The 12,621-nt window shown below is 42.4% G+C and overlaps 1 protein-coding gene across 1 annotated transcript in view; it reads left to right on the top strand.

Moving 5' to 3' along the window:
* Nucleotides 1-12,621, top strand: part of LOC144782158 (leucine-rich repeat and fibronectin type III domain-containing protein 1-like protein) — a 397,349-nt gene that overhangs the window by 220,216 nt on the left and 164,512 nt on the right. The window contains exon 2 of the mRNA XM_078661335.1: nucleotides 1,892-3,295. Within this exon, the coding sequence (XP_078517461.1) occupies nucleotides 1,911-3,295 (1,385 nt within the window). The 5' untranslated portion in view covers nucleotides 1,892-1,910. The remainder of the gene's footprint in view (nucleotides 1-1,891; nucleotides 3,296-12,621) is intronic.

The raw sequence follows: 12,621 nt of genomic DNA, 5'->3' as shown, positions 1-12,621 counted from the left end.
TACCATAATAAGATGAAAGGAAAACCAACATAGGACAACCAGGTGCAAGGAGAATCTAACAAAAGCATACAGGAGTAAATTCATTGTGCTGTTTCACTGGTAACTGATTACTGCCCCATATAAATTGTTTTGCAGAAACTGCTTACATTCATGTCAAATTTGATGGAGCTGTCTTTGGCCTAAAGTAGGCAGTGAATTGAAGCCTTTAACTGCAAAACAGCAACTATGATCACACACCACATTACCTTCTCAACTCTACATTCATTTGTCCTATCAGCATTTCCACTAAGCCTGTTACAGTGAACACACGCCTGAGATAAGCACATGAAACAGAAGTGTGAAGAGTGAGTAAAGCTGTTTTAGAAACCCGTAGTCTCAGGCGAGAGAGAACTTCTTCCGCTTCCTGAACGGTCCAGAGTATGTACCTCACCTAATGCTTACTTCTGAGAAATTTGTATGCCAAACTTCATGAATTTGAATGTTGCCTGACAACAACTGAACCCACAGTGCTTTTCAAAAACATGGGGCTAGTCATGCTGTCTCCTTAGAAATTTAATTTAAATGACCAATAATGGAGAACAGGAAGTCAGGCATAGCCTGCAAATGGGCAGGAAAGAGAAGCCCCATACACATCTGTACATGAAACCTCCAACCCTGCATGATGCAGAGCAAGGTGGCCGACTTATGTCCAAATTGTCCCCATCCTTGCCAGCTTGTGTTCCATTTAGATTCACTGTATGATAATTAACCTTACGTGCATATCAAAATGTCCCTTGGGTCCAGCTCTCCTGGGCCTACGTTTCACACCATTGTGTTGACTCTTCTCACCTCTATGGCCCAGTGGCGTAATAGTTGGCTCTCAGCCAACTGCGCTGCGGGGGCCACTGAGCTCCAAGGGGCCTCCTCCTTGCACTGTACACTGGAGGGCCTGAGAGCTCCTGGGTCCGGAGCATGGAGCTTCGTGCACTTTGCAGGAGGGTCAATGGCGTAACAAAACCTAAGAGGGCCCCCCTGGACAGCCCACAGAGGGGGCTCCCCACGGGCCATACTCAATCAGTAGCTGTAACCCCTTGCGTGCTTCTGTCGGCCAACGGCCATCGCGCGCGCTACCTTCGTAGTGCTGCGCACGGCCATGTGGCCGGCGTGGCCCCGCCCACTCCGCTAAACCGTCGCACCGCGGCAGAATTGCCGCCGCGTTTAAGCCGTTAAGGCCAGAGGCCCCACCGTCGATGCACAGTGCCGGAGGGGGACCTCTGAAGATGGGGGGGCGGGGCCCTTACACCACGGGGGCTATTGCTACGCCACTGAGGAGGGTCCCCTCAAGTTTCGTTACACCACTACTGTGGCCTCCAAAAAACACATCCAAAAGCATTTGCTGATTCGAGAACAACTGCGCTGTTGTGGCAGGGAAAGATCTGAGAGAAGGGAGGGGGGGTGTTAAAAGGAGGGGCATGAAGCATTGTATATAAAGCAATAATGTAAGTAATGCTCAGTGGTCCCAGGAAGGCCTCCATCCCCGAGCCGCTCAATGCCTCCGGCGCTCACTTCCTTCTTCTTCTCCCATCCCCAGGCCAGAGCTGCCAGCCCCAGAGACCCCTGAGGAGATAAACAGCAAGTGAGCTGGGTTATTTAATTAGACACGCGGCATTTGTCATTGTTTGTCTGCTCGTGCTGCTGTGAAAGAATTTGTCTGCCAATATGAGGAGATTCGTACAAGGCAGGCAGCTCCTGGGGGCTTAGTTTGACACTTCAGTTTATTTTTAGAAAGTGGCAGAGAAGCTATAAAATGATCTAGAGCTGTTGTTGTTCATCTTTTGTGGCTGCTGCCAGAACTCCAAGTAATTTATTATATTTTGTGTTTTGTCTCCTCCCCCTACCCCATCCCAAACAGCTCCTCACAGTGACGTACAATGGAAAGGCCGATCTTCTGCCTGCTGATACTCAGCATGTCCGTGAGAGCACAGGTCTGTCCAAAGAGGTGCATGTGCCAGAACCTGGCACCCTCCCTTGCCATTCTCTGTGCCAAGACTGGTCTTTTATTTGTGCCAACGGTCATAGACCGCCGGACGGTGGAGCTACGCCTGACGGATAACTTCATCACTGTCATCCGCAGGAAGGACTTTTCTAACATGACCAGCCTCCTGCACCTGACACTGTCCCGGAACACCATCAGTCAAATTATGCCTTATACCTTTGCAGATCTAAGGGGACTCCGGGCTCTGCACCTGGACAGCAACCGGATTCTGAACGTGTACCATGACAATTTCAAAGGCCTGTTCAATCTCCGGCACCTTATCCTCAGCAACAACCAGCTGCAGCACATTGACCCCACCTCTTTTGATGACTTTGCTGGGACCCTAGAAGACCTGGACCTGTCCTACAACAACCTGATCAATATCCCTTGGGAGATCATTGGAAAGTTGAACAATGTCAACTCTCTCAGCCTTGATCATAACCTGATTGACTATGTCCCAGAGGGGGTATTCACCAATCTCCTCAAACTAGCTCGTTTGGACATGACGTCTAACAAGTTGAAGAAGATACCCCCAGATCCGCTCTTCATGAGAATACCTGTCTTTGCTAAGTCAAAGGGGTCTCCCATGTCTTCTCTGGTCCTTAGCTTTGGGGGTAACCCCTTACATTGTAACTGTGAACTCTTGTGGCTAAGACGTCTGACTCGGGAAGATGACCTTGAGACTTGCGCTTCCCCTCCTGATCTCCTGGGCAAATATTTCTGGACCATCCCTGAGGAGGAATTTATTTGCGACCCCCCAGTTATAACTAGACATACAGGAAAAATGTCAGTCATGGAAGGTGAAAGCGTGCTCCTGAAGTGCAAAGGTGCTGGAGACCCTGATCCCTCCATTCACTGGGTGTCCCCGGAAGGTAAGGTCGTCTCCAACACTTCCAGGACTGTCTCGTATGAAAATGGAACATTGGAGATACTCATCACAACAATTAAGGACAGTGGCACCTTCACTTGCATTGCCTCGAATGCAGCGGGCGACTCCACTGCTTCAGTGGAATTAGCAGTCAATCCACTGCCCCATTTCGCTAACACTACAAACCATGACAAACGACCAGAGACAGGTCCATCGGATATCCACACTTCGGCTAAGTCGAGCAATGCAGTTAATGCAAATGAGAGCAGCATTCAACAGGAGCGGAAGGTAATAGCAGCCGATATGACCTCATCCAGCGCCCTCATTCAGTGGTACCCTCAGAGAAACATTCCTGGGATCCGTATGTTCCAACTCCAGTATAACAGTTCATCTGATGACACACTGCTATACAGGTGAGTGCCTCCAAAGTATCACATGTACTCTTCTAAACGATTATTTAATGTATTGTGGTAGGAAACTATTTTAGGCAAAATGTTTCTCACAAGCATTTCGCAAAATCTTACGGATTTAGGGCCATATGTATCAAGCTAATTAGCATTCGCAAAGGCCGAAATTCTGGAAATTTCGGCCTTTGCGAATGCTAATTTGACAAATGGTATGTATCAAACATGTTTGATGCAAAATAAGGAATAGCAAAATTTGCAATTCCTTATTTTGCGATTGCACTTAAGGAATCGCAAATTTTGCGATTCCTTAAATGCAATGTATCAAACAAAAAATATTCAAAAAATGCCATTAAGGATTCGCAAATTACCACCAACTTCTAGTTGGTGGTAATTTGCGAATTCTTTTCAAAAATCATTTTTCCAAAAAACAAAAGGTGCCATATGACGCCCATACATGCCCTTAGGGCATGCATGTATGTGCGCCATATACCCCCAATGTCTTTTTCAGGAGTGCAGCAGGGTGTTCTTGAGACACCCCTGCACCCTTGAAAAAATTCCTAATTTGCGATTAGCTAATTGCTAATTACAAATTGCCCCTTCATTCCTATGGGCCTCCTGGCCCATAGAAATGAATGGGTCATTTGCGATTAGCAATTTGCTAATCGCAAATTAGGAATGGTAAGGAATCGCTATTAAATAGCGATTTTGTACATACATACCGTTTTGCGAATTCCAAATAGCGATTCCTTAAAATTCGCTATTTGGAATTCGGAAAACGGAGGTATGATACATATGGCTCATAGCCACAAAAGGAGCCCACAAAACACCATGAAAAATACAGTTTCTCATTACCCAATAAGAAACGAATATGCGATATTCATAAATTCTACTGCATCTTACCTATATTCACCATTGCATTGCAACTTGATGCTGCTCGAACTTTTGTTGACCCAAGGGGTTCTTTTAAACATTAAATGCAAATGTATGAACAGTAGGGCAGGGTAAGTAAGCAAGGGATGTATAGTGTGTTTGTGCAGCCAGGGTTCTTATTGAAGCTGCTGACAAAGACAAGAGAACACTGGGTTACATCTGGCAAGCCACAAAAAGTTTGTTTGTCATAATATTGAGTTTTTAAATATTGTTCTGCCAGAACTTGTGACCAAAACCTCGGCCACCAAGATAGCTTGAAGGTGTGCACAGATTTTTTGCTCCTAACTCTGCATCCATGTACCTTGAAGATATATATTGTTTACATTTCTGATATTTTGGTCATGAAGTTTTGGTAGGACGAGTTTTAAATGTCGACAGGAAAAATAGAAAGATTTCAGTTGCTGTAATATATTGTTGTAAAGGTTTGCTTTTGTATAGTACAGTTGTGTTTCGGATCTTAGAAGGCACATCTCTATGGCCTTCACAAGAACCCAAAAGATTGGATGTATGCATCACTTTATGTATGTACATTATCCTTGACAGAAGAAAGTGGAGATCAGCTGATGCAAAAGATCTAGCAGAGGAAGTATTGTCAAATTGCTTCTTTTCTTAGAAATGCAGTGAGTCATAAAAGGCTCAGCGCAATGCAAAGGATGTATCTTCAAGAATACATGGAGCCAAAGAAGGTGAAGGACTTGACTTTTTCGTATAATGTCTTCATAACAATTATTATTTGTGTAAATGTGAACTTTTAGGTCCCTCTATACCATTTGAGAAACTCTGGAGGTCAGTGCTGTCACCTATTTCCTAGCAGCCTGGTAGAACAGTATGGATACGTCAGCCACTATATGGTTAAGATACAGCATGATTTATTGCACCTCAAAGCTTTCTTAATCGATATTGAGGGATGGATGCTTTATGAATATTTTAATCCTGCATTTGCAAACTACAACTGAATCTGTGTTATTTTTGGGCCTCAGAGCTTGCTGTAAATTGTCCCATTCAGGGAATCATGTTACATCCACTGCGTTCTTTAATTAATCCATTCACTGCCTGTAGCAATATATTAATTTAGAAAAGTTTGCTTCTGACAATTTTTATGAAGAAAAGTGATGTTTACACTACAGCACTCATACCATAACATTTTAATAAATAATTTTCAAAGTATTACCCACAAACCCCAATTCCAAATTATGGCCATTGATATAGGAAAGTAGCCTTTTTAATCTGTTCACGTGGATTATTTATTAAGACTGAAGGGGTTCTCATATCATCAAAATAGAATACTTTGCTGGAGCACTTCCTTTGAACCTGCCATAGGCAAATGTTAAAGTTACAGACCTTGTCTGTGTCATGGTGTGTCTATGTGGAAGCAGGAAGGCAGATCCAATTTGCATGGATCAGGGCTGGGGTTTATACAATAATATTGGAAGATACTGGTGATTATGAAGTTTGCTGTCCTAGGCAAAGGGCGGAAGTTGAAGCTGACTAACTAGTCCACGCCTGTTAAACCTGGGCGCAACCCTAATATTACAATCCACTTAAAGGGTTCCTGACTGTGTGGCTTCATGACTATAGATGGCATTATATATTTCAGGTATGGAGACACACCTAAGACAAACTAAGCAGTGATAAATATAAACTAGCTGCAGAGCCCTAGGACACTTGGTGTCTCTTTGTTGTAGTGATTGATACACACAACTGGTGATTATAGAATTGCTTGCTGTCCGTACATGCTTTCATTGAACAACTGGAAGGTATCTTGCAGTGGTTGTAAACATTAAGTTCCTGCCTAACTTTAAGTTAATTTATTTTTCTCCTCGTGTTTCAGGAGAGGGCCTAGATTACTATGACTTGATGAGAACCCACAGTTGGTAGCAGCTTCAGCATCTGGCAGCATAGATGTTTTCAGACCTTTCCTGTTCCATCTAACCATTGAAAGAGAAGTGAATGGTAATTTCTCAGAAGCAATGGCTGAATCTAGTGCTCACCTCTAGGTGCACTTTGAAGTTGTTAGTTTTAGACAATTTAGTAGAATAGATCTGATTTTCAAAAAACATGAATTGAACTGCACTGCATTACCAGCCCCCTCTGGTTGTACCAGCATGTTCTTTCTGAGTGGAATATTTGCTGGTGTAGCTGATCACCTACAAGACCTCTTAAGTCAAGTTTTTTGGAAAGAGATCTGAGCACTAGGGCTGTTACAATCTATACAGCAATGGAGAAAGTCCAGTGCCTCGTTTCGGGTGATTACATGTTCTGCCTGACACTAGTATTAAGGTGGATCTAAAGAATGCATAACTTTTAGTGGTCAGTGTTGCCTCAAACCCTGTCCTAAATAAATGCTTATTACGCCCTGATTACAAGCTGGAAGTTAAATTCCGATCCCGGTACAAACGAGTTTGGATAGTAATTTGAATTTCAAGTTGTACAATAAATACTGCACCACAGCTGTATTCTCCTGACATGTTTTTAACAAGTAACTAGACAAAATGTATTGATTGAAGATAAGACCCATAAAAAGGTCTACATGTGGAACTTACAGCTATAAACACCCATTCTGCATGTTATGTCTCATTTCCAAGTGAAATTCTTGGAATAGGAGATATATACTGCTATTAGCAAATGCAGTGGTCAAAGGAGCACCTATCCCAGACTCATGGAACGTTGCGGAAATAGGAAATAATACCAGTTTACAAAAAGGGGGACAAGTCAATCTCCGGTAATTACCGCCCGATCAGTCTGATAGACACAATGCAAAAGATTCTAGGCAGAATAATCCTAAACAAAATACAGGAATGGGAGCGAGAGCAGAACATCCTATCGCATCTCCAGGCAGGATTCAGGGCTTGTATTAGCACTGTCAACCAAGTACTGTGTTTTGCAATGCTTCACTGGAAGACAGTGCAATTAGATAGGGGTAGTTTATACCCTGCCTCTAATGATTTAAGGGCAGCCTTTGACCTTGTTCCATGTTCCACACTGTGGTCGGTTTTACAAGATTGTGCATGCCATGTGCCCTTCTCACATTAATTATGAGACTTCCTTAGCACAATTTTGCACAGATTAGATGGGGTTCTCCTGGAAACGTTACCAGCCAGATTCCAGTAGAGAGAGGGGTACGACAGGGCTGCGTCCTAGCTCCCACCTTGTTTCTCTATACATTAACGACATAGCCAAATTAATGATTTACAGCAAACATTGATGCCCCAATTTTAGCTAGGGCGAAAGTGCCTATTTTAATGTTTGCAGATGTTTGTTTAATTATTTCAAAGACCCCAAGCGGATTACAGAAACCATTAGTCATCTTTGAATAATTCTGTACCACACGAGGCCTTGGAGTAAATGTCTTTGAAATCCAAATTCATGACTTTTAACCAGCATAAATCTTTTAAGGGAAACCTTTTTATGAATAATTTACCACTTGAACAAGTGAGGGCATTTAGCTACCGGGGTATTAATATTCAACATGATTTGCATTGGAACCAGCAGACTGAGTTGGCAACACTTAAACATCGCCAACTGGCTGGAGCATTGTGCTCTGAGCATGCGAAATCATTAACCAAGCCAATTGCTCCTGTCCTCCGAGTCTATGACGCAAAGGTGGTTAGTTCAGCCCTCTATGGCGTAGAGATTTGGGGATTTGAGAATCTAACAAAAATGACTGTATCTGAGAACAAGTTCCTACGCAATCTTATAAACTTACCACAGAGTACTCCCATGTGTCCTGTTTTCTATGACTTAGGAATGAGGCCAATTAAATCTATTGCTAATTTGCGTCCGGTATTATACTGGAGGCGCCTGTGGACAACTCTTCAATTAAGAATATTTGTCACAGGCCTCATGGATATTATCAAGTGCGATTCCTTTCATAAAATTAAATGGTTATCTGGTATTAGGGGGATTCTTGGAGAATTAGGAATGCTAGAGTTATGGGAGGATCCTCTTAGTGCTAGGTTTCCATCCAAAAAGGTTCTCAAGAACAAATACTGGGAGATGGTAGCATTCAAAACATTTAGGACAAGTGCCCCACTCTCGCTCACAGAGATCTTTCTTGACTTTAAAGATGTGACCGCCCTAGAAGCATACTGAGACGACATAACCAAGCCACTTGATAGAAAGCTCTATTTTCAGCTTAGAATTGGAAGCTTGCCAATTAGAGCATTTACATCGAGATGGTCCAATGGCGGAATGGTTACTTGTCCCTGTTGTCCAGTTCCCATGGAATCAGTAACTCACATGCTATTTGGGTGCCCAGCATACTTTGCCCCGCGTAGGGCATGGAGTAGTCAGAATTATCTGTACATGTACCAATCCTTTGGTTCTCAGTGGCAAAGTATCTAGGGTGGTCCTGGACTCTAAGGAATATAATGATTAGTGGTTGAATTGGAAAGACCTGGCTTTTAATTACGGTTTTGTAACATATTAAGAATCACATATATCATGAAATTATCATTACTGCAATTTTAAATCATGTAATTTTATACTGTACAATATTTTAAATGTATTTATAATGTCTGCCCCAAAAAAATCTTTTTATCTTTTTATGATAAAATGTATGTATTCTGCTTTTATGACAATTGTCGAATAAAGCTTGGTTGACTTGGCTTGGAATAGGAGGTATTTACTAAGTCCAAGTCCAGTAAATAACTCACCCCAGGGTAATGGCATTTACAGGGGGCAAAAATTAACTCCCTGCCAGCTCACCCACTTGTAATCAGGGACTTCGTCCTTCCTATCACTCAATAGGAGCAATTCATGTTCTTCTGAGTTTGAAAACATGTCTATTCCTTGTTGACCAAGAGAACAGGAAGATTTGTTAAGCATATCCTCTTTGAATTCCTATTTGTTAAACATGACTAAAGCATCTGTCCATTGCCCCTGCTCCAACATTTCTTTCTCTCCAGCCAAGTAGGAATCTATAGAAACTTTATTAGTTTCAGAGTCCTATCTTTGAGAAGGTGGTATGCCATAAAGCACCTAGATACAAATATTGTGGACAAAGTAATCTAGAGATAAAATCAATCCATTTTCTACAACCTGACTTGAAACTCTGCTGCCTGAGGGAAGGCTCTTTGTTGGGTCCGTTTTGGAGCTTGCTACTTTCTTGTCTCTTTCTAGTTAATGTAAAGTCACAGGATAAACACTGTGTCCTAAATCATCTGAATGTTTCTGGTGACTACTTTTTCTAATGGTGCATTAATAAACAAAATGCTTTGGAAATTGTAATAACTGAAGAGCATTCGCAAATGCTGTAGGAGGAGAAGGTAAGGTCAGCTTCAAGGCAAAAACTCAGAATTATTATTGGCCAGCACCTAGTATATTCCTCAAGAATATTTTGTATAAGATCTGCATCTTTAATCCCAGTGCAAGAGTAGTTATGGCAACGGATGGCCAAACAAGGGCTCTTCTTGTATGGTTATATTAGTACTTACTAACCCTCTAATGGCCAAACTACTCTAAAACATTAGATGCATTTAAACAGAAAAAAAGGGACTTCCTCAAGAGTCCAAGAATTGTATTATAGAGCTTGTTTTCTATTTGTATTCCTCCTTTCATCATCAACACATAGTTCAATGGTGTCAATCCCAATATACTCTTCTCCAATACCGAAATAACATGGGAGCCATTATGTGATGTCTCAAAAGCAGTTCTCTTTATTAATCTTCAATATACCAATGAAACAGCCCGGCCAATGTGTTTCGTCCTCTGAGAGGACTTCATCAGGATTTCTGTATTTCTTTGCAGCAGTATCGCACCGAAGTCTAGGTGTAAGGTGAATCAGTTCTCCCAGAAATTCTCCGGACACTCATATTGCTGCTTTAGTACCATAGGGAAATAACGGAAGGCATAGATAAATATTGTAGCTTAATATCCACACCCATTAGGTTTTGTAAGCCAGACAGAAACCGAATCTTAAACTAGTAAAACCTGTCATTCCTGAAATCCAGTAACTACTGCTCCATGCCATGAGGGACAGTAATTGCCAAAGGCAATCTGAATTTTGTTGCTATGGACCTACAGCCCATGGTCTTGGGATGATTGATTAAAGCATATAGATATTGCATTTGGAACTCTGTATCTGGTATTGTGTGAACTATTGATGTACACTGTGGAGAAGTGCCTTTACCTTAGCTCTTTACTGGATCATCGGGTGGCAAAAGGATATTGTCTAGCAGCTAGGTGATCAGTATCACTTATGCAATGTTATAGTTTACACAGGACTAGTGGTCATCTCTATGAACATGGCCTCTGATGACCTCCACAGCAAAATGGAAAAAGCCACCATCTAATACGGAGTAAAGATAGATTTTGCAGTGTTATCATCTATGGGGGCATTGTGCTAGCATTTCCACTCTGACCTCAGCCCAAACCTCATTTACCTGTATTCTTGTGTTTCTTTTGTTTTATGAGAAGAAAAATTACAATCAGCACTTGTAACCAGTCTCTCATCAAAAGTACGTATTGCCGGAGCAGGGGGGGGGGGGAGAATTAAGTGCAGTGAGTGTAAAAGGATGATGCTCTATTTCCAAACTGTGAGCATCAGATATGCTAACATTATTGACTAAAAGGATGAAGATTTACAGACTGCTTAGAAAGCTTGCTTAAAAGAGGAGCCAAGTCCTGGGCAGTCATGAGCTGATTGAACATATTATCCTGTAGGGAGACTTCCAAGTGGAGTACTTCCCCATTTCAGTACAACACAATTGGTGCATGCCGTACTAACGCATACATCTGGCACAAGGGAAAGAGCAACTAATGTGTCAGCATGATTGTCTTAATCCTTGGGGCCTAAGGTGCTACAAATTGTAGGTTCTGAAGAGTGCATTTTTGCCTGGCCTCAAATTAGATGAACCTGCTCATCAAGGGAGTCTAAGTATCAATTAACTTTTGGGAGCCCTGCACTTCCATCGGGACAGCCAACCTAGGCAGCACAGATATCCTCTGGCTCAGTGTCATAAAAGGGCAGGTTCGAAATGCCTGTCAATCCGCTTTGTAGCATCGTTGTAGCAAAGGCTGACTTGCTATTCTGCAAAGGGCTGAAGGACTTACCTGGCCGAGGTGAGTTAAGCTCCATGCAAGGCATCCTATATATTCAATCACTTCCCGGTAGCCATACCAGGGTTACTCACAAAGCCAGGAGCGGCCCGTGCAGGTAAGAACGGTGAGGCGGGGTGGGGAGGGAGTCGACAGATGACAGCGAAGCAAAGTTACATTAAAAAAAAAGAAAACCACTTACCTTGCGCTCGCCGCATTGCCGAGTCGGCGATGCAGCGACCACAAGGTAAGTGGTTTTCTTTTATTATTTAACTTTACCTCGCTGTTGTCTGTCAATTCACCCTAACCCGCCCTGTCTCACCACTCTTACCTGCACGGACTGCTCCTGCACAAAGTCAAGTGAATCTTGACCATAACCATCTAACAAAGACCTTAGTACTGTTTGTTAGACCCTCACACACGCTATTGGTGTCATACTTCAACATCCGGTCTCATCCTAGCACCTAAAATCCAGGATGGGCTCAACCATATTCCATGGAGCGCTCTGGATATTATCCTGGTGGGGTCTTTCATATAAAAATACCTTGGATCACCTAGGTATCCTTTTATTAATGGTGTTCCTGGTATGATTACAATTATATTGTAGGGGGTGTCTATGGAGGACTAGTTTACTTTTGCCCTGGAACACTGACAGTAAAACAGGGGTACAATGAGCCATGTGATTCTAAAGCTGAGACAGAAGTGAGGGAGAATTGTACCTCAAATCTGTACTGAGATAAGTGTTCAGGGGTGGCGTTAACCATGGTCGACTTCAGAATTTCACCTTGGCTCCTTTAAATTCTGTACTACATGCTGTGCCTGGATCCACGACTAATGCTGGCTGCGTTGACAATACAACTACACTTCTAACAACTTCACCAAGCCTGCTTCCAGATGCACATGCTCTGTTGTGTTGTCCGTTCTAGTTTACAAGCCAATCAATCAGGGGCAGGCTGCAAATTTACAGTGACGTGAATTGAATTGCATTGGGTTGAGTTAACATCTATAAGGAAAAAACCAAGCTAACACTGAAACTACAAGTCTCTTCCATAAACAAGAAGTTATTCCTTAACCTTTTAGTGTATCTTTCATCAGGAACTCGCTCTCAGACTGTCTGACATGGGAAGTGGACCTGTGTGAGCACTGTGGACAGCTAAATCCTCTTTATCACAGCCTGAGTGTGATGAATTGCTCGAATTCTCTGCTAATACAAGTGTATATATTTACATTTTTACAATTTGAAATAATTTAAGATTGATTTATTTTCCATACTTTTATTGAGAAAGAACTGTCCACCATCATGATATAGAATAAAGAAGCAGCCTATATAATTCACCCGTGGACATGGACCTATCGGCCGCTTT

Source organism: Lissotriton helveticus, chromosome 9 (assembly GCF_964261635.1).
Source record: "Lissotriton helveticus chromosome 9, aLisHel1.1, whole genome shotgun sequence".
Classification (NCBI taxonomy): Eukaryota; Metazoa; Chordata; class Amphibia; order Caudata; family Salamandridae; genus Lissotriton; species Lissotriton helveticus.
Note: the sequence above shows the minus strand (reverse complement) of the source record. Positions and strands in the feature narration are given on the sequence as shown.